Genomic DNA, 23,533 nt, shown 5'->3' with positions numbered 1-23,533 from the left:
AACTTTTGGAGAAGTAAACTGTAGAGATTTCAGTATAATGTATAAATTGCATGAAACAGTGATATGATGAGTTGTTCTGACCTTGTATTAATTAAAAATAATGTGGAAGTTAGTTTTTATAAACCAGTTCTGATTTGTCAGATTAGTAATAGGAATTTCAGTTACACAGCGTGTTGGTTAGCTAGGCAGCAATATGATCTTGGCTGATCTAAAAAATAAGCAGGTTTAGAGCTGATTAATATATGGGTGGGAAGCCTTTAGGAAATACTATGAATAAATGCTAGTCTGAGAAATTGGGGAAAAAAATCTGCCAGAAGGCAAGAGCAAACCACATCTGTGTTATTGTGAAGAAAACTCTCTCCTTTCATTGCTGTTCAAGGGAATATTTAACTTGGTTAATTGGTTTAACTTGTAGTGTAATTTGTTTATTCCTTACATAGAAAGGCCTCTTTTCATACATGTTTTTAGTAGTATTCATTAGGATAATTATAGGTCCAATATATATTCAAATTATTTTAATATATTATTGTCTATATTACTATCTGTGCCCTAGGCCTAGGATATCAACCCATGTAGCAGGGCTGTATTATTAACCTTCTTATCTTTCCTATTACATTATCTATTCCTTTATCATCTTATGACTATCACTTGTTTGTATCTTATGATTTATGTTGATTGCTTTTATTTAGTACCTCATGACTATCACTGAGTTTTGTCTCCTATGATTTATGATGATTGCATTTTATGATTATGATCATGATTTATCACTTGTTGCTTGTATGTACACTGAGAGCTTGTGTACCGGGGACAAATTCCTGTTTGTCCAATCACACTTGACCAATAAAGAATTGTCATCTCCTCTCCCCTCCGCCCTCCCCTCCCCTCTCAAAATTAATCCAATTTAAGTTAAAGTCTGAAGTTTATTGTGACATACAGTTTCATAACCAGTGACAGAAAATAGGATTATATCTTCCATGGCACCTAAAGTAATTTTTATCAAGTTAAAGAAAAATGATAAAAAGGTTGAATACTACTAATAAAATAAGCCTTTATCATCCTGCACTGTGATCCTTGATACCCCAGCTGAACTTAGCTGTCTTCTTGTTCCTGCTCCTGCTGATGAGGTATATCTGGCCTGCTTCCTGAGCTGGTCTGGGCTTTGGCAACAGGAGGGAAAAAAAGGCCAAATGCAACCCTAGAGACATGCTGCAAAACACCCCTTTGTGTTGCTCTCCTGGTTCAGTCTGTTTTTTGAATGTGAAAAAAAATTCCAAACGCAGCCTCTGAGCTGCAGCACGCCAAAAAGCCCTTTGCAAAAAGTTTCTGGAGTGTGGTGCACCAACATGGCCCCCCCCCCAAAAAAAGTTCAGTGGGTTGCTTTTGGCTTTTTTTTTTGCACTGCAAGACCCAGCTTGGCCCAGAAGCATAGTACAGAGAGGCTTTTTGGCATGCCACAGCTCTCGATCTTTTATTTCCCCATGCCAGTGTGAAATCCAGACATATATCAGAACATAAGCAAAGGTAGCTGCCCGGTCATCATTGGATTTTGGTATCAGATATCTACAATATTTAAAAGAAAGTGCCAAGAGCAAAGGAAACAAAGCCACAAAACAAATACAGCTTCTGACCTCTCACGTTTATAAGCAGGTCTCTCTTGATGACCTCACAGAATGAGCAGAATGATTTTGAAAGGCAGTCCTTGATGTAATCTGATACTCATTACTGTAAATAAGAACTTGCAGATAAACATTGGTGTATTGAATTGGATTTACAAATGTACTGATAGTCATTGGAACTACTACAAAATACGTGTTGTGCTATAGTAGCCTCTTTCTTTCTCTCTCTGTCTCTCTGTCTCTGCCTCTCTCTCTTTCCCCCTCCCCCTCCCCCCTCTCTTATCCCATTTATGTTCCATTAAAGGCAGTGTACATGTTTCTGCCTCCTGTTTCCTGCACAACTGTGTGGAGTGAGTTGGTCTGAGAAACAATCATTGGTCTTTCATGTCTAAGCAATACTAGAACGCACAGTCTCCCAATTTCTAGTATTAAAAAACTACATTCAACTATATTTGGTCTTAACTGTCAGTATCACTATAAACCTGGTATTCCCATTAGTGCACTCACATAATGAAGTCAAGCTTCTTCCTGTTCTGTTACTTTATTCACTATCTGTCAGTAGGGCATCAACATCTTCTCTAATTTTCTGCAATTTCTTTTAAGTAGCTCTTATTATTATTTTCCAAAGTGTTTTCCAAAACCATATCTTGGCTGCTGTCTTGGAGTCTCTGAAAGTTCCTCCTCTTCTTCTTCAACACTTATGATCTCCTTTTTGACAACCCTCTCTTTGTTCACAAATCCCTGTGGGTATTTTTCGGAGTATAAGACGCACCAAGGTTTTGAAGAGGCAAATTAAAAAAAAGTTTTTGCACTCTGCAAACCTCCAAAAACAGCAGAAATGCCCCCCCCCCAGGCATAAACAGTCTTTAGGGGGTTTGGAGAGTGCTCCTGGGCGGTGAGCCACCCCCCAAATGAGCAGATAATGGCCCATTTTTCACAAAAACTCACCCATTTTTTGTCAAAAGAATTGCATGCATAGCCTTTAGGAGACTTATAGAGTACTCCTGGAGGCTGTGGGGGCAAAATTGAGTCAAAAACAGCCTGTTTTTCACTCAGTATTTTACCGAGTAAAAGCTAAGTATTTGATTATAATAACCTGCAATCAAAATTTTAACATTTGAATTTACCACATAAGTGTACTCATAATAAAAATAAAAAAAATCAAATTTTCTATTCATTATCACTTTCACAATTGTCTTTCCTGGATATTTGTAAACATTTTTATTACTTGTCTTGGTAATAAAAGAGAGGACTGAAAACATTTTAGTTTATAATCAAATTCTGTAAACTATGTATGCTCATCAATTAGCAAACAATATTTTTAAGGAACTACATTGTTTTTTTTAAATTATTCACTTGCCAGAAATATTACCTCAAATTCAAAGTCACCACAGTAACTTTAAAAAAAAATCCTTATTTTTTGAAATAAAGATACATATGGTCTTTCCCACCAAACTTAGTGACTCAGCTGTTAGTTTCATTAATAGTGTCAATCATTATACACATGCCACATAGCTCTATTATCTCAGTATCTCATGAACAGAATAAGTTTGCTTTCCAATGTCTATGTTTCTGCTGACGTATTGATATTACAGCAGAGGTGTTATTATTATATACCTGTTATGTAGTTGCCCATCAAATTATCAATAAAAGAGAACTAGCAATTAAAGAAGTCTAGAATCCTGCAATGTTATTACCAAAAAAGGGCTTTTAAAATTTTAAGATCTATACAAGCAGCTTTACAGACACAAATGGCAAGCATATCTGTATTTCATATTAGGCCAGCAATATTGACATTTTTAATGCCTTCAAGTCAGTATTGACTCCAAGTGACTTCCCAAAACTAGCCACTGCAGTTTTCTTGACAACATTTTCAGAAGTGGCTTTTCCTAGAGCTGAAAAAAGTACGATTCAATCAAAATCATTGAGCTAGCTTTATGTGTAACACAGGACTAAAATTCATGGTCTCCCAGTTTCTAGTGTCTGATCCGTGAGTCACTATACCAAGCTGCATACCTCATATTAAATACAGTATTTGGCTCTGTTTTTGAAAATCATGAGCTTAAAAATAGGCAACATATTATTTTACAAGTTCTTTTATTAATAAGGAAACATACAATTTCACAATATCAAAAAACTACAGATACAACAGCTAATGTCAGAAAATTGTTTTCTCTTCCCTGTGGCAGCCTTTCAAGTATTGGAAGATTGCTATCAAGTCTCCCCTGAGCTTTGTCTTCATTAGGCTAAACATTGCCATTCATTAGGCTAAACATTAGCAATTCATCATATGATTTAGCCTCCAGACCCCTTATCATCTTTGTTACCCTTTTCTCACCAGCTTGAGGTCGTCTGCAAATTTGATGAGTTTCCCTTCTGTCCCCTTATCTAGATCATTTATGAAGGTGTTGAAGAGCATAGGGCCCAGGATCGAACTTTGAAGTACCCCACTGCATGATTCTCTTTTATGTAGGTATAGCAATAGCAATAGCAATAGCAGTTAGACTTATATACCGCTTCATAGGGCTTTCAGCCCTCTCTAAGCAGTTTACAGAGTCAGCATATCGCCCCCACAGTCTGGGTCCTCATTTTACCCACCTCGGAAGGATGGAAGGCTGAGTCAACCTTGAGCCGGTGAGATTAGAACCACTGAACTGCAGATAACAGTCAGCTGAAGTGGCCTGCAGTACTGCACCCTAACCACTGCGCCACCTCGGTATAATTCCATTGAGGACTACCCTCTGCGTGTATTTGATCAGCCAATTGAAAATCCATCTGGTGGTGGTACTATCCATCTCATATTGTTTTATCTTACCACACCTTAGGTTGTGGACTACTTTGTCAAATGTCTTACTGAAGTCCAAGTATACTATGTACACAACATTTCACTGACCCGCTAATTTAGTTACTATATCAAAAAAGGCAATAAAGTTTGTTTGGCATGATCTGTTTTTAATAAATCTATGCTGGCTTCTACTGATCACCTTCCTTGCTTCTAGATGCTCACGTATTCTCCATTTGAGTATCTTTTCCAGGATTTTTCCAGGTATTAATGTCAGGCTGATTGGCCTATAATTTCCTGGATCCAAACTCTCTTCCTCACCTCCCCACTTTGTAGATTGTTGCCACATCACTTGTTTTCCAGTCCTCTGGTATTTCCCCTGTGCTACATGAGCCTTGAAAAATTACATCTGCCAACTTCTTCCAAACTCTGGGTTGTAAACCATCTGGTCAGGTGATTTGTACTCATCCAAGGTGGATAGCATTCTTTTACTAATTCTTTGCCTATTTGCCATATACCTGTTCTATCTCTCAGTGCTGCTTTTGATAGGTTGGGCATTTCTTCCTTTTGCGGAAGGACAGATGCAAAGAACTAATTAAGCAATTCTGCTTTCTCCTTGCTGCCTATCATATTTTGGCCATCTGTTCCCATTAGTGAGCCTATCGTTTCCTTGACTTTCTTCTTGTCCTTACATAGAGATAGAACTTTTTACATTATTTTTGCCATTGGTTGTCAAAAATATACCATCATTATGGCAGAATCTAGTGTTAGGAGTCCTGATTAGTACAGGAAGCAGAATCCTTTGGAGTTGAACAACTAATAAATTATGAATGAATGAATGAATGAATGAATGAATGAAAGAAAGAAAATGGGAAAGTGGCTACCATTAAAATTCAGAATTTGATTGTAACAAAAGGGCCAAAGCAGCCCAGCATCAGAGCACTTGGGAAACAACTGCTCTCTATTACTGTTTGTCACTGCAACAGAAGAGTTGCAGAGAAGGAGTATGTGGCAGGCAGATAGACCAGAAGACATATATTAGAGGATGAACAGAGCAGTGATGTAATCAACATGAAAGCCATGAAAATCATATACTGAGTAAGGCCTCTCCACATACCTTGATATTGCTTCTATGGCAAGTCATAATTTAGATATAAGGTGGAGAAAATATATGTTTAACTAATATGCAGAGCACTTTAAATACTTTGATTTATAAATCACTTTCAAAGCAGGGCAGTACAGAATACCTGTTTCATGAGCTATCAGACTCTTTCTTTGACTTTCCAGCCAGTCTGGTCATGGAATATAGGCAGAGCTATACAGACATGTAGTACAAATGAAGAATGGGCTATACAGTACTTATGATATTGCAAGGGAGATGTGTGGATCTGGACTACATGAATTTTTGTTCGTTTTCCCTTACCCATAGGCTTATATGTGTGTTCCTGTAATTTGATATCGCGTTTGTCTTGAAAAAGTTAAAATGAGTTTTAGTTTGAGTCAAAATTGTCTTCATTAGGCAACATGCATCTTTTAACTGCATATTCATACTTGAAACACTTGCTTTTAAAAATAAGTATTACTGTAAAGTTTTTGGTTGCATTTTATAAAAATTAATTCCACAACATATAAGTGTTTCTGGCCTGATTTCATTTAGTTATTTATCAAATTTAGATATTGCACATCTCACACTCATTTAATTTGTAGCTTATTGTAACATTGTAATTTGTCAGTTTGCTGAATAATAAAATTATTTTCAACAAATGTTCATTCACATGTTACAGTGGCTGTTTGAACTTTTAAAACTAATCTGTGTGCAACTTAATAAATTGTTTTGAAAAAGTTAAACTTCAGATAATTGAATGTATAAATGTTTTTCAAAACAGAATATTACCGGTAATGCTTTTGTGGTTCTTCAATGTGATATTTTGAAAAGTTCTCTATAAAAGACATGTTTTTGTTTTAGTATAGTCTACTTTAACTGATTTGATTTGCCTATATTTTACATTGATTTTCAAGCTTCCAGAAGGTTTATTATTTATAATGAATCCATTAAAGCTAGTCAGTTAACTAAAATAATAACTATAGTATAAAAATCACTGAAATCTTAGAATAAGCAAGAGCATTTTGTGTGTAGAAGGAACTGAATAAAAGGAACTGTCAGTGTATACAATAGGCATCCTAAAATATTGTTACAGAATTTGTCCTCAACTGTTGAAACTGAAAGAATTTTAAAATTCACTGTTAATAAAACAACATAATACCACTTCAAAACCATAAACCTATGTCAGTATATTTTTTACAAATCACTCAGAGAAGGCAGTAAATGCTACTTACTTGCCAGATAGTGTAAGATGTCCAAGGGGAGACTTTCTGCAATCATTTAGCTTTTGTTATGGTGTGTTAGTTGTGCTTTTAATACTGTAAGTCCCTAGAAAGCATTTTAATGATACAATCATGTGAATAGTTATAACCTTATATAAACAGTTTTTAACTTTTTGTTTGTGAGTTTTACTTCTATGTATGTGCAACTTTAACATTTCTCCCAAATTCCTGGTTACTCCTTGATACTGTGTGTGTGTGTGTGTGTGTGTGTGTGTGTGTGTGTGTGTGTGTGTGTGTGTATGTATGTATGTATGTATATATATATATATATATATATATATATATATATATATGTTATATTTATGCTGATAAATAAATAAAGGGAGACTAGTATAGATCTATATATATATAAATATATATGTGTGTGTGTGTGTGTGTGTTTATTTGTGCTGATAAATAAATAAAGGGAGACTAGTATAGATCTATTTCAAGCTATTTAGCTCTCATCAGCTAGCCATACCCTTACTGGGATTCGAACCTGTGCTGTATTGCATCTTAGGCAAACGTCTTAGCCATTAAGCCATATATATATATATATATATATATATATATATATACTCAATGTACTTTATGCTGATTTTATCTTTGTGATTTCCTCAATTTCTTTTTATGTCTTGGATATAAACATTTCACAATTTCTCTCTTGTAGTCCTTCAGACTTCATTCTGCTTCTTAAACTTAAACTGTTTGCAAAAAATAATTCAATTTGTTTTTTAAACACACTTTAATTCTTTTTCTTTAATTTATGGTTGGCTTGTGTTCTATTCCACAAGGGGGCAGACTTCTCTTATTATGAAAAGCTTAAAGAACACTTGCTTTACATTTTAATTACAAAGATGTTTTGGAGTTGAGCTAGATTACAAATCAAAAGCAAAATGTTGGAGGAATTGAGGATGAAAAGCTCACTTTCATTACTTTGACATCATATGAAAAGTACTAATTCACACATAATGATAATGTGTATTTATATAATTATTTTCAGTTTTAATACTTGTATGGCTACTTTTTAAAAGTAAAGTTAGTTAAGTTAATCTAGTTGGCAAAAGAAATTCATTTTAGGTCCTTTTTTATTAAGAAAATGCAAGTTTTTAACTTTCCCTTATTTTTCTGGATGCAGATAAATCTTCCTTAATGATGCTTCCTATTCCTATAATTTCTATAATTCAGTAAAAGCTGCAGACCACCACATTTGAAGAAAAATAACATTGTTATCTATGGAATATGAAATCCAAGGAGCTCAAAAGATCTGCCATAAACCTTAAAACATTTTATATTAAAAGGGAGTCATATATTCCTGCAGCACTTAAAGTTCAGCCACAATTATAATTTGTTGCTCAGATTGTTATTGTTCAGTCACTAAATCAACTCTTTGCAACCCCATGGACCATAGCACAACAGGACCCCTTATCCTCCACTGTTTCTTGGACTTTGCCCAAATTCATGTTCATTGTGTCGATGACACTGTCTAACCAACTCATCCTTTGCTGTCCCTTCAATCTTTCCCAATATCAGGGTCTTCTCCTCATTAGATGCCCAAAGTATTTGAGTTTCAGCTTCAATATCTTCCCTTCCAAAGGGACGGTCAGGGTTGATTTTAGAATTGACTGATTTGATTTCCTTGCAGTTCAGGGGATTCTGTAGTCTCTCCAAGTACCACAATTCAAAAACCTCAATTCTTTAGCACTTAGCCTTTTTTATGAATGGTCCAACTCTTACAGTCATACATTACTACTGGGATAGTGCTCAGATAGGCCCAAATAATTTTTTTGCTGCTTTGGAAAGGGTACATATTAAGCTCTTCAGGACTTTATTTCAAGCCCCAAAGTTATATTTCAAATGTGATCCTACATCATTAGCTTGGCAGTTGTAAGATTAATTCCATTGCTCATAGTTTCATATATTGTAAATTAAATTGCTGTAATTCCCTGAGACGGTTTTTTCTTGGACTAAAGTGATACTTAAGTCAAGTGAACATACTAGGGTAAGGACATAATGATAGTCCTTGACTTGTGACTTTTTATTCAGCGACCATTCAAAACTACCATGTCACTGAAGAAAGGGACAATTAGATGTACAAAATTTAGGTGTCTTGTAATCTACCTACTCTTATGACTGATTCAGATGCAAATGATTTCATTTCATTAAAAGTAACCAATTTTTATTATATAATACGTAAAATACACAGCAGTTTGACAGATTTGTTAACCTAATAGGTAAATTTTATATATGCAGTGTGTTTTATGGATTGAAATTAACTCAAATAAAGATTCCTCCTCTTCCTCCTCTTCCCCATTCTGTTTTGGATAATAATCCTATGACTTCATTCTAACCCTGGGCATTGGTTAGTTTTCAATTTCACTATGTTTGTGTATAAACAAACTCTTTGTGTGTGTGTGTGTGTGCGTGCGTGCGTGCGTGTGTGTGTGTTTTGCTGGCATATTCCCAGAAGTATTAAAACCTTTATTAGATTTTTCATAGGCAAAGTTTAAAATCATCGGATCTATATTACTATTGCAATCCTAGAGTATGTGAACTGGAGCCACCTGTAGTTTACTGACTAATTGTGCATATATAATCTATGAATTCCAGATAGACTGGGGTTTTATTTTTAGTACCAGTACAGATCTTGCTGTCCAGACTCTTGAAAATCTGTCCTGATTTTCTTTCAAATATTTCAGTTTTAACAACTAATTAACATAATATACTGACTTGATTGACAATAAGTCATTAAGGAAAGTGGTACTCATAAGTAAATATATATAACAATGCATGATTGCCACTGTTAAAAAGTCACAAGCATATTTGCTGGTATGCCGAAAATCATCTTGAGACCTACTGGTAGATCATTATCTACCTCTCCTCATCTGAAGAACTTGGAAGCAATCCCTTTTGATATTTTAGATTGCAATATGAAACCAAAATGTTTACTATGTTTACTTTGGAAATTTGTATCAGATTAATTTGTGAAAGTAATATTAGCAATAGCATGCTATCATGCTTCTTTTGAAAGTAGCACAGGATATAATGCTTTTAATTAAATGGAAGAAGCAGCAATAAGAAAATAAAAAAACAATAACAAAATAAGAACTTTTGATGTATGCATATCAGATTCTAAACAATTTCAATAAAGGATGACCTCATTACATTTATACATAATCTGTCTGACTGCAAATTGTTCATAGACTGCAAGTAATATAAAGCCATCAATTTGGTATATAATTGGGGCCAGGAATCCAGACAGCATAGAGAATCCATTTCTGTTGTCCATTTGTTAATTTCAATGCAAAGTAGTTGAAAAGAATATGGATATTCAAAAATATTAAGTCTTGCACCAAACACAAATTAATGCCTTCTCACAATATAATAACTGAAACATATTTGAATGAAGCATTATTTTCATATCTCTACCAACATGCAATTTGGTCCAATATTTTCAATATACCATCTTCATTGATTAAGCCATAATCTAAAACTGCATTTTTTAGAAGTTCATTTAAACAGCCTCACATTATTTAGGCAAAATCTTGAGTTCTTTAATGCATTCAGTCTAGAGCAATGATGGCGAACCTATGGCACGCATGCCACAGGTGGCACTTGGAGCCATATTTGGTGACATGCCAGCTGTCAGCTCTGGCGCACATGTGTGTGCTGGCCAGCTGGTTTTTCACCCTCCCCAGACTTCAGGAAAGTCTCCGAAGGCTGGGGAGGGTGAAAAACATCCTCAGTGGACCAACCAGAAATTTGGGAATGAACTTCCATTGGGGCCGTTTTTTGCCCTCCCCAGGCTTCAGGAAAGCCTCTGGAGTCTGGGGAGGGTAAAAAACGGCCCCAATGGCCCAACCGGAAGTTTTTCTGAAGCCTGGGGAGGGGAACCCGTTTCCGGGTTCCAGAGAGCTTCTGGGGAAGGTCCTTTTCGCTCTGTCCAGGCTTCAGGAAAGCCTCGGGAGCCTGAGGAGAGGTCGCCTGCGCGGGATGGTGGTGTTGTGCGCACATGTGCAGGGGGGTGGAAAATTGAGTGGATGCGCAATAGTACACGTGCACGCAATTTTGTCATGCCGTAAGAAAAATGTTCACCATTACTTGTCTAGAGCATGATGCATTTTATAGTTTACCTGAGAGCGCATCTGCTGGCCGATCTCAGGAACCAGGTACATATGTAGAAGTTAACATGGGAGAAAAATTGGCTTTGTATGATTTGACGGGTAAGAGACTATGTTTTGCATCAATTCCAAGTTCTTATCTGTGCAAACCAATCCAGGAAATTTCCTTTTCCTAGTCATTGCTTCCATTCCTGAAAGTCTGTCTTGATTGCTAGGAACTCCTTGTTAAATGTTTTTTAGTTTCTTTCTATGAATGACAATGCAAGAGAAAAAAGCATACAGTAATATGTTCCCCCTCTTTCTTTTATAGCCTGGAGTAGTACTTCTCCAACAGCAGTATTGGTCTGGCCATAAACTGCTGGGAGTTGTCAGAGTTGGGGGGAGGGAGGGTTTGAAAGAAAAAGTTGTTTTAATTCTTGGAATGCTGATGTCATGTGTTGTCCAATCAAACTTCCTTCCCTTCTTTAAAAGTTGTGAAGAGCGGCTTAAATATGTTAGCAAATTGAATGATTTTTTTGTAAAAGTTGGCAAGGCCCAAGTTGTGCTGTATATCTTTCACAGTATGAGGAGGATGCAGTATTGTGCTTTAATTATATAGGGGTGTCAAACTTGATTTCATTGAGGGCTGCATCAGGGTTGTGTTTGACCACAGGGGGGCCAAAGGCGTGGGGGCAGCAACATGGCCAGGGTGAGAGTGGCCAGCTCGATGTCACTCATTGAGGCTCTATTTTTGGCTCCATTGACCATCCTGGGTTCCGTTTTAGCCCACGACAACCCTTCTGGACTCCATTTTCAGCCGCAATGATGTTCTGCAGCCCTCTGTCAGCAAAAATGGAACTTGGGGAGGCTGCACACAGCCCGTCCAAGCTCTGTTTTCAGCTGCGATAGCCTCCTGCATCCCTCTGCCAGCGAAAAGGGAGCTCAGGAGGGCCGTGCACGGTCTCCCCGAGCTCCTTTCACTGGCAGAGGCACCACGGGCCAATCCTTCACTATTTCCAGGGTAGGCCCGCGGGCCAGATTTAAGCACGCTGCTGGCCAAATCCGCCCCCCAGGCCTTGAGTTTTATACCTCTGTTATATAGTTTAGCTACTGTAGCTCCTTTATGCCAGATAATCTAACTTTTGCAAATCAAATGCTCACTTTTTCAACTTGGAAAAAGCTTATTGTCTCTCAGTCTTTGCAAAACATTTCTAACATGTGTAACATCAAATGCAGCATCTTCGAAATAGATTACGATGCATCCAAATAAACTATACCATATTTTTAGTTATGTCAAAAATAGCTTTACTTAGTAATCATTCTATATATTTGGAAATAATTCTAAATTTTACTGTTCCCCAAGGCTTTCAATGCACAGTTTTATTAACTTGATGTATTTCCATCAGCCATCCCTATAACTTGGCTATATGTCTGAATTAGGTCTCAATTTTTCCATTGGTTAATGACAATTTTAAATATTAAGTTTTATTGGTATGTTTATTGATGTCTAAACTGATAATTGCAGCATAAGGCTTTTCATTTCTTTTTGTCATTTTTGTAAATAATCACCTTTTACTTTGTGTTCAGAAAGTTAAAGTGAACATATCTATAACTATTTTACTGGATAACGTTTCCTGCTTAATTGTCTAAGTATTGCGTTAAGCAGACACTACATTAAAAATCATAGCATTAATGTGAAAAATGTGGAAAATACACATTAATTGCATATTTGTTTTTATTAAAATAGTATCAATGTTATTCATGCTTGGGCTCTTCAGGGACTACTACAGGTAGTCCGTGATTTATAACCATTTATGTAAAGATAGTTTAATTACAATGGTGTTGGAAAAACTAGCTTATTCTAGTCATCATACTTGTGATTAGTTAGGGTTAGGGTTAGGGTTAGTGTTTTCTGATGAGTTCCCTTCTGTGCCCAAGACCAAACCTTGAAATATTCCACTGCATGCTTCCCTCCATTAGATGTAGTTTCATTGAGAACAGCTGAGTGCTGTTGATTAGGCAGTAGAAAGTTCATCTGGTGGTGGTTCTGTCTATCCTAAATTTCTTACCAAGAAATAGGTTGTTGTGGTCTACTTTGTCAAATGCCTTACTGAAATCCAAGTATACTATGTCCACAGTATTTTGCTGGTCCAATAATTCAGTCACTTTGGCAAAGAATGCAATAAGGTTTATGCCATGATCTGTCTTTGAGTAACACATGTTGGCTTCTAGTAATAGCCTTGCTTCTTTCTAGGTATTTGAAGATCCATTGCTTGGTTATCTTTTCCAGGATCTTCCTAGGTATTAATGTCAGGCTGATTGAGCTATAAGTTACCTGGATCCATTTTCCCTCTTTTTTGAAGATTGGAACCACATCAATTCTCCCAGTCCTTTGATAGTTCTTCAGTGCTCTAGGATTTTTGAAAGATATGGTTCTGGGGTCATCTGCCAGCTCCTTCAGAACCCTGGGATACAAACCATCTAGTCCTGGTGATTTGAAATAATGTAGAGTGGATAGATGTTTTCTTATCATTTTCTTCCCTATTTTGATTTGTATTCCCAATCTGTCTTTTATGGTACTGTTTTTTGTTAGGTCAGACTATTTTTTCCTTTGTGACAGATGCAAAGAATTAATTAAGCAGTTCCACTTTTTGTTACCATTTACCTCCTTGCCATCTTCTCCCAATTGGATCAATTGTTTCCTTGACTTTTTTTCTTGTTTTTTACATGTTGAAAGAAAACTTAAAGAATTTTTTTTTACATTTGTAGCAAGTCTTAGTTCTTTAGAGATCTTCACTTTCCTGACTTCAGTTTTGAAGTTTTGGGCTATTTACTGGCATTCTGCTTTAGTTATGTGTCCCTCTTTCTTTCTTTTTTGTTGTTCTTATTGTCTTTCAGTTTATCAGACAGTTCTTTATGCAACCATGCTGGTTTCATATGGGAGCTCTTATTTTTCTTTCTCAGTGTAATATGCAACCTGGGTTTTTATAATCTGATTTTTCAGAGTTTTTCAAACTTCTTGAATTGTTTTCCTCCTTAATATTTCATCTATGGAATCCTTCCAAAGCTCCTTATAAATTTGTTGGAATCCGCTATCTTAAGATCTAAAACACTGGTTTGACATGCTTGTATTATATTGAAGTCCAATATGATATGGTCCCCAAAGTGCCTGCAACTTCAACCCCTTATACCACTTCATCTCTGTTAGTAAGGATTAAGTTTGGTATAGCTGACCCTTTAGTTCTCTCTATCTTTTGGGTGACAAAGTTGTCTTCTATATTTCTGAATAATCTGTTTTATCTCCCATTGGTGCAGATCTTGTTTTCCAATTGAGCATAATTAAAATCACCAATTACTATTGTAGCATTGTGCTTGCACACCTAAGCTAACTGATTAGCAAAAAGTTCATCTATTGTATATTCTCAGTTTGGTTGGGTGATCAACAGTATTCAATCATGGCAATGCCATTCCTTTTTCTTTTTATATTAATCCAAATACATTCAATAAAGTTTTCATCCTTGTTTTTTTTTTTTTTTCATTTCTATAATGCTGTAGTTGTTTCTCATATACTGGATGTGACCTTATTGATTGCCAGGTTGATTCGGATGATCTGAGGTGACTTACAACCGGTCCTTGAACCTACAACTGCTGCAGCCTTTCCATAGTCACAAAATCAGAATTTGGGCTGTTGGCAACTGCCATGTATTTATGATGGTTTCAGAGTCCTGGGGTCACATGATTGCCATTTGCAACTTTCCCAGCGGCTTTTGACAGCAAAGTCAATGGGGCAATCTGGATTCACTTAACAACCACGTGATTCACCGAATAACTGCAGTTTAACAACTCTGGTCATAAAATTAGGCACAACTCACTTAACAATTGTTTTGCTTAGGAATAGAAATTCTAATTGTTGTCAAAAGTCAAATCAAATCAAGTTTATTACAGTCAAAGACCAGAGCCAGTAGCTATCTGTATGCAAAAAATACTTTGTTTATAGTTAGGTTTATAGTTATTCAGAGGATTTCCAATACATTTAAAGATGAAAATTTAAGAATTTACCATGAGTAATATTAATTTGTGAAGCTCTGTGATGAATGATGTCAGTAGTCATTATGAGAGTGGACCAAACAACAAGAGTATTATTCCTTTGTAACAGGATTGCAAAGCAGATTATTACTTTTCAGTCACATATTACAAAATATTTACTGTATTTTTCGGACGATAAGATGCACTAAATTTACAGGAGGAAAACAAGAAAAAAATAGTTTTTGGCCTCTGCATGTCGCGTTTTCAGCCTCCCCAGCCACCAGAAGGACTCTGCAGTGCTTTGCATGGCCTGTTTTCACCAAAAATGGGCAGTTTTGGGGCTCACAAGCTCGCCATGCATCACATTTTCACCCTCCCAGGCCCCTAGAAGCACTCTGCAGTACTCCGCATGGCCCATTTTTGGCAAAAACATTTTTGGTGAAAACGGGCCATGCGGAGCACTGCAGAGTGTTTCTGGGGGCAGGGAAGGGCAAAAATGTGATGTACAGAGGGCTTGGGAGCCCACAAATGGGCTCATTTTTGTCAAAAATGGGCATGTTTTTGGCAAATGGGACATGTGGAACACTACAGAGTGTTTCTGGGGTCCAGGGAGGGTGAAAACACGACACACAGATGGTTCGGGAGGCCACAAATACCCATATTTGGTCCATTAGACACACCTAAATTTTCACCCACTTTTAGGGGGCGAAAGGTGCGTCTTATACTTTGAAAAATACGGCAAATATATGTGTTCTTTTTTTTTTTCTTGAATTAAATATATCCCAATTTAGCATCCCCCACTGTACACATAGAGAGCAGGACAATTAATGCAAATAAGGCAGGCCTCCTGCATATATACAGTCTTCTGTCTTCCAGGATTCTGCTTCCTTTATGCAGTTTTAATGTCTTACTGTTAACCATGGTTATAGTATTGGTAGCATGCCTTTTAGTGTGTGTGATTTTAATGAAGTTGCACAGCTTTGCATCTAAAGGCAGACAGTTAATATAGTTGTTTATTCCACATAGATTTTCTCATCTCATCTCTTGTCATTTTACAATATCCTCTGTTTGTTTACTTAGGAATAATTTGCTCAGTTCAGTGTAGCTTACTTTTATGTAGTCCAATATAATATGAGGGAGATGAAATATTAAGAAATGTGAAATATAAATAAATTATTTTATGCACAGCAGTAGTTGGGCATAGCAGATTATTCGCAAGCTGCCTGTACCTGAGATAATTTTTTGAGCTATTTCTCATGTTTTGTATTTATTTATTTTATTTTTCTCAAAATTCTGTCTTGCATTCAGCCAAAAGCAAACAACAACATACAGCTAATTAGGAAGGAGTTTTAGCAAGATTACAATTCTAAGACATAGAAAAGGCAAAGGGATGAAAAGACAAGACTTGGTGGACCTGGTGTTCCAATATAACTGGTAGAAAATAATATCGTAATTAATATTTATGATAGGAAAATCTTACTTGTCCAACAGGTAATAATGTATATATGTTTTGCTGAAGTTGTGCCAAATCAAAGGCAGCAGAAATTCTTATTAATTAATTTTCTTTAAAAATACTGTTATTTCCTATATTTATTGAAATTTTCATTATAAAGTTCTGAACATTTTGTATTCAAACAACAGAATTTGCATTATAAACAAATGTAGGTAAGAAACAATTAACTACATTTTTGCTCTTCATTAAAAATAGTTGAAATGCGAAAACTAATGGGTTAGTATCAGAATGTTCACTAGCACTTAATTTGACTGTGTATGTGTTTTATTGCATTGTGTCATGTTATATTTCGTGTGTTTGTATATGTGATTTTATTTATTGTATAAACTCAACCACAGAATTTAGATTTTTTTATATATGCACTCTGAGCTTTTGTATTAAGCTGCTGTTTACTATTTTTTTACAAAACTGATTTAATGCTGACTTTCATTAAGTTTGATCAAATGTATGATGTATTTTCTATATTTCACCTGTTGAATTCTGAATATAATACAACAAATATTATGGACAAAAAGTATACTTTATCTGAAAGTATGTTCTGCGCCCTCTTGTGGACAAATATACACATAGACAAATTTTATCTTATGAATGTGTATAGTTACGTTGTATAATGGGATGGGAAATTAGTAATTAGCCACTAACTTACTACAAATTAAGTTTCATGAGTATTTTTAATATTGCTACTCTTAAGCAAGTTTCTTGGATCTTTATCCTTTTAAAATATATATATATACTACTTGTTTCTTTCTTGTTCTACAATATATAGTGAAAGATGTTTAAGCACATTTAAGCCGATATTTCACTAATCCACAAGAACCTATTCCTGACTTTTCCACTGACAAAGAAAACAATCAGATTTCACACATATATTTTCACCTTTTAAAAATTCTTAATTATTATTCTAGTTATTTTTTTTCATAATATGCCATTGCTGTGTGGAGGAACTATGCTGAGACCAAATTGCCATTCAATAATGGAAATCATTGAGCAATATTTCATCATTGATGATCATTCAGTCTAGCATTGTTCATCAACGGAAGAATGTTGATAGGGGGATAAAATGGGAAGACACTATGGCATATGACACTTTTTGCTCACCAAAGAAAGCATGATACCAATGTAATAATAGCTTCCTACCTGGAAGATTTATCAAGAACAAAGTAAAAGTACCCACAAACCTTTTATCATATCATATTCTAATATTTAATATATGTTTTGATATATGTAACATATTTTAATATAGGTTACAATATTACTGGTATACACGTAGTCCCCACTTAACTACCACAGCAACATCGCTAAGTGATATAGTTTTTAAGTGAGCTATCATATGATTGTGACAGATATAGTGCCTCAGTTCCACTGCTGTCATTAACCAATCCACTCATGGCTGTTAAAGCGACTTGTTATTTTACTGCTGTCTCCATTGACTTCGCTTGTTGGTAGCCAGTTGTAGCCAGCAAACAGCAATCATGTGACTGCGAGATGTGATGCTTGTAAATGCCTGCCAGTTACAAAGCACCCAAATTTTGATCACATGACCACAAAGATGTTGCAATGATTGTAAGTGTGAGGACTGGTCAGAAAGTTATATTTTCAGCAGTGCTGTAACAGTGCTGAAAGTTTGCTAGGGCACTAGTTAAGCAAGGACGACTTGTACTTTTGAATTAAAATTGTTTTGTTCCTTTTTAAAATTCAGCCTTAAAATAGACTAATAACAAGCATATGATTTAGAAGTTAAACAATGTATTATCAATCTTAGGTTTGCTTTTTCTTGTATCTAGAATGGCCAATGGTTATGTTTCAAAAGCACCACTAGAATCATTCAACAAGCTGTAATTATGTCATACAAAAGTGATTCTTAGACTTCTAAGGTGAAATGGCCAAAATGAAAGTGATTATATTTTCCCAAGCTAGAATTGATCCCAAATCTATAGAGTTTATTTAGAGTTCAGTAAATGAACGCTAAAGTGTAAAAACTGTTTTTAAGTGAATATATTTGGTGATTCTATAATAATCAAACATTTCCTAGACTTCTTAGGCTCAATTAGAAGATTTTTTTTCCTTAATAGGAAGTAGCTCTTGTTAATTGCTTTTAATATAGCCCTCAGATTTCACAGCATGGATGCTCTGTCAGCAGTGAGTTTGCCTTGGCCACTACCTCATCCATCACCAGGCAGCAAAGTGGAGACTTTCCATGGTAGGGAGATTTCAGTGATGGGGCAAGGCACCCTACTTAGCATGGTCAACAGAATTCCCATGTTGTAGACTTTGAGGCTGGCCAATGTCAGTATGCCCAGCAGAGGAGAGGCAAGGCAAAGAAGACAGTGAAGAATAGCTGGGGTGATAGTGGGGGGAGGTAATAATAGTGGGTAATGACAGAATACACCAGCTTCTTCATCTCAAGTTATGCTGTGCAGGAAACCAAAAGAGGGCAGAGATTGGGGGGGGGGGATATAGGCAAATGGAAGGAGTTGAAGTAGAGACAGTTTGCACAGAGCACTAGAAAATGACCACAGGATGCTGCCATGTTCATAAATGCAAGCTGGTTGCCAAGTACCCAAAGTTTGATCGTTTGATTGTGGGGAAGCTGCAACAGTTGTATGTGCGAGGATCGATTGTTAGCCCATTTTTTCAGCACACCATTGTAACTTTGAATAGTCACTGAATGAATGGATGTAACACAGGACTGTATATTAACAAGCCAGTTTATGTAAGTAACTTACCCAGATATTGCATCTGTTCCCATAGTGTAGATAGTCTGCTTCTGCTCAGATAATTTCTTGGATTGTTATTGTTGTCTAACAGGCCAGTCTGATAGGAAGTTCATCCTCATCTGGATAAACTCTCTAGCAGAATTAAGAGTAGAAATGGGAGCTACATAAGTAGTCCCTGAAGTTCAGACACATTCTTCTTGGATCAATATAATTTAGACTGTCATCTTGAATATTCAAATGGTTATCATATTTCAACATAGAGTAACTCAGACTAATTATGAAAAAATAGATAGAAGAAACTTTGCATAATATCCTCAGTTCTTTGAAAGAATTCAACAAGGTTCATCAGCATGATCCTAATTCTATCAAAGGGTTCCTGTGCATGCATTCAGTAGCATTTGATCAGTGTTTTAATAACTAGAATATCTAATCCACAAATTATTTGACATCAAGTCCAACCATATTTCTGGAGTGCTTCTGTCATTGTTTTCAATGATTTTGCCTTGCTTCACGCATGCCACGAGACCAAGTCTATATCCATCAGGAAGTCAATATAGGGACCATGATGAATACATAACCCATACAATCTAATGTAACTGCAAAACATGTTGATGAAGAAGTGCACACATCTGTTTTATGATCATCTAAAAGTATTACCGTATTTTGTATGTTCCTTGTTATAGAAATTTATTTTGAAGAATAATTGCTTTTACTATTGAATAATTCAGTTCAGAGATCCTTGAAATACAAGACCAATGAGTTCAAATAAAATAAAAAATTTAATAAATTTTAGCTGCAATGATTTGAATAATACAAAATCTATTTCTGCAGTACTGGGACCACCATGATTCTAATTATCTGCTAGTTAGTTATCTGCTATCATTCTAATAGATAACAGGATTCTGGTTATACAAACGCCTAAAATAATGTACTGCACCAGATTTTTATTGAACTTTCTCTTACTGCTGTATCCAGAAGGGTTAGTAACATCTTATAAACATCTACATGATTGCCCCAATTATTTTTCTTATATTGATCATCTAGACTACTCACTTTATGCAAACTTTACTTTTTTTAGTCTTGTTTATAGTAAATATTAAATAAAACTCTGCTATTACATTTTTTTAGACTTTAAATTTTGTTTTGCTTTGCAAATAGAATCTTTCTTTCTCATTCCAGTGTGTGGGAGATGGGAAGTAATGTTAGCTGGCACCCGAACTAAAATCTGTGTGTAAGCACCACCATCCCAAGCACTTCAGGATGAATGGGGATATGCCTCATGTTCCCATCACTACTCTTGCAGGGATCGCTAGTCTTACTGATCGTAAGTATCTTTCTAAGTTTTTTAAATTAAAACTTAATATAAATTATACTTAATATAGTTATCTTAAGTTATTTATATCAAAATATCTTTGGAACATGATTATCTAAAGAAATGTGTATGTGTATATGAAATAATAAGTTTGAGTGTGTGTGTGTGCAAACACCCCCCCCCCAAAAGATCTGTACCTTATTTTTCTTGGATGGAGGGATGAATAATTTTAAATTTTAAAATCTCAATTTGGCAACAGAGCAAAATATGCAACTGTGTTACAACACAATATTCTTATCCCCAGATCCATCTTGGCAGAGAAGTACTATAATTTGAAATTATTTAATTTTTCAGTTATAAAATACAATTAAGTTGACCTCCTATCCAATAAAAACCTTAGAAATTATTCAGTGGAAATTGTGAACTGGATGGTAAAGAAGTCTCAGCCTAGTATTTTTAAAACCCTGTTCAAGAGGGCACCGATTCAAGCATAACAGATAGCTGGCCAATTCTTGATGCATAATAGATAATTTTCTGGCACTTGATTTTTATACACAAATAAGCAAAAGAAGAGAATAGTAATGTGTAATATGGAAGTAGAACAGGCTTCCTTAAGTTGATGCTCTGTAGGGACATTGGAATTACAACTTCTGGAATTCCTAGCAGGAATATCAATTTGGAAAAGGTGTGGAGTATCAGAAGTATCAATACAGGTAATCCTTGACTTACCGTATATACTCGAGTATAAGCCGAGTTTTTCAACCCACTTTTTGGGCTGAAAAAAGCCGCCTCGGCTTATACTCGAGTCTACAACTGGATCCGGCAGTGCTGTTGCCTGTTGGAGGAGGAGGAGGCGAACCAGCCTGCCATCGCCAGCCACCGCTAGCCCTGCCGCTCTTCCCACCCCCTTCCAAGCCCCACAGTCCAGCGGATGGAGCAGCGAAGCCCCAGGGCTTCGCTACTGCTCCCCGCATTTTCTGCACGGGGATCCCTTGGAGAGGGGATTCCAGCCTGCCATCGCCAGCCACCGCTAGCCCTGCCGCTCTTCCCACCCCCTTCCAAGCCCCACAGTCCAGCGGATGGAGCAGCGAAGCCCCGGGGCTTCGCTACTGCTCCCCGCATTTTCTGCACGGGGATCCCTTGGAGAGGGGATTCCAGCCTGCCATCGCCAGCCACCGCTAGCCCTGCCGCTCTTCCCACCCCCTTCCAAGCCCCACAGTCCAGCGGATGGAGCAGCGAAGCCCCGGGGCTTCGCTACTGCTCCCCGCATTTTCTGCACGGGGATCCCTTGGAGAGGGGATTCCAGCCTGCCATCGCCAGCCACCGCTAGCCCTGCCGCTCTTCCCACCCCCTCCTTGGAAGGGTTAGGGTTAGGGAAGGGGGTGGGAAGAGCGGCAGGGCTAGCGGTGGCTGGCGATGGCAGGCTGGAATCCCCTCTCCAAGGGATCCCCGTGCAGAAAATGCGGGGAGCAGTAGCGAAGCCCCGGGGCTTCGCTGCTCCATCCGCTGGACTGTGGGGCTTGGAAGGGGGTGGGAAGAGCGGCGGGGCTGGCAGTGGCCGGCGATGGCAGGCTGGTTCGCCTCCTCCTCCTCCAACAGCACTGCCGAATATCCGCCCAACGCTGCGGGGGCGCCAGCGGGAGCTTTGGCGGCTTCACCTCAGCCGTAGCGCTGGGCAGCAAATGTGCTGGTGCTGTTGGAGGAGGAGGAGGCGGCGGCAGCAATAGCACCTGAGGACAGGACAAGAAGCAATGGAAACTTGTCAGAAGGAGACTCAAGCTGGAAATAACGAGCAATCTGACAGTAAGAACAATTAAAATCCTAGGAAAATGTCCTTTCATGAAAAATTACTTTTTCAGTTAACTCTGCCTGACATTAGTTGGGTGAACAGAAATATTAGTTGGCCAATTCTAAAAGGGAGCACCAGAAAGAACTTAAAATATTTTTTAAGAGAGCTGGGTTTTTCATTTATATTATATGTATGAACAGAATTAACACAAATTGCAGATACCAATCAAACATAAAGAAAAAAAGGATGAAATAATGCTCATTTTAAAAAACTCAGTGAAAATAAAAACAATATACCAAGAAGGTGGCATACTGGTTGTGATTTGATCTCTTCGGGGGATCCCGGGGATCCCCTATACAAGTATTTTAATATTGCAGACTTGCAGTATTATAAGTCATACTGATATTATAGAACACTTTAATTAAGCGGGTCCCTTGAATAAACATAACTTTGAGTTTCAAATAACACTGATTTTTTATTTTTGAAATTTACCGTAGCTGCTGCATTTCCCACCCTAGGCTTATACTCGAGTCAATAACTTTTCCAGCTTTTTGGGGTAAAATTAGGTGCCTCGGCTTATATTCGGGTCGGCTTATACTCGAGTATATACGGTACAACCACATTTGAGCCCAAAATTTATGTTGCTGAGTGAAAAAAAGTGAATTTTGCCACATTTGTTAAGTGAATCACTGCAGGTGTTAAGTTAGTCACACGGTTGTTAAGTGAATCTGCCTTCCCCATTGACTTTGTTTGTTAGAAGTTCGCAAAAGGAGATCATATGATTCTTGCACACTACAGCAATCATAAATGAGTCAATCGTCAATCATCAATCATCTGACCTTTGCTCATGTGACTGGGAATGCTGCAATGGTTGTGAGTTCAAAAAACTTACAGTGTGGTTATAACTGGACAGTCACTAAATGAACTGTTGTAAGTTGAGCACTACATGTAGTTACTAGTGTCACAGGCATCATTACCAGAAGTGGTCTGAATCACAGTATTTAATATTGTAGGAATGATATATGGGAGAAAAAATAGTTTTCTGAAATGCTGATTTTTAAAAATAGAATAATGTTTTATTTTAAATCTTTTTAAACAGTTTTGAATCAGCTGCCTCTTCCATCACCTTTGCCCGCCACAACTACAAAAAGCCTGCTCTTTAATGGACGAATTGCAGAGGAGGTGAACTGTCTTTTGGCTTGTAGGGATGAAAATCTGGTTTCACAACTTGTACACAGCCTCAACCAGGTGTCAACAGATCACATGTATGTATTTAAAGCAAAGCATTTTAAAATTGACTATTGTATGTGTAAA

The 23,533-nt window shown here is 36.9% G+C and overlaps 1 protein-coding gene across 1 annotated transcript in view; it reads left to right on the top strand.

The window, feature by feature from the left end:
• The window catches only part of NIPBL (NIPBL cohesin loading factor), a 159,922-nt gene that overhangs the window by 46,271 nt on the left and 90,118 nt on the right, over nt 1–23,533 (top strand). The window contains 2 exon segments of the mRNA XM_032214687.1: nt 20,298–20,442; nt 23,319–23,484. Of these exon segments, the coding sequence (XP_032070578.1) occupies nt 20,379–20,442; nt 23,319–23,484 (230 nt within the window). The 5' untranslated portion in view covers nt 20,298–20,378.

The sequence above is a fragment of the Thamnophis elegans genome, chromosome 3 (genome assembly GCF_009769535.1).
Source record: "Thamnophis elegans isolate rThaEle1 chromosome 3, rThaEle1.pri, whole genome shotgun sequence".
Lineage (NCBI taxonomy): Eukaryota > Metazoa > Chordata > Lepidosauria > Squamata > Colubridae > Thamnophis > Thamnophis elegans.
This window is presented reverse-complemented; position numbering and strand designations above follow the sequence as displayed.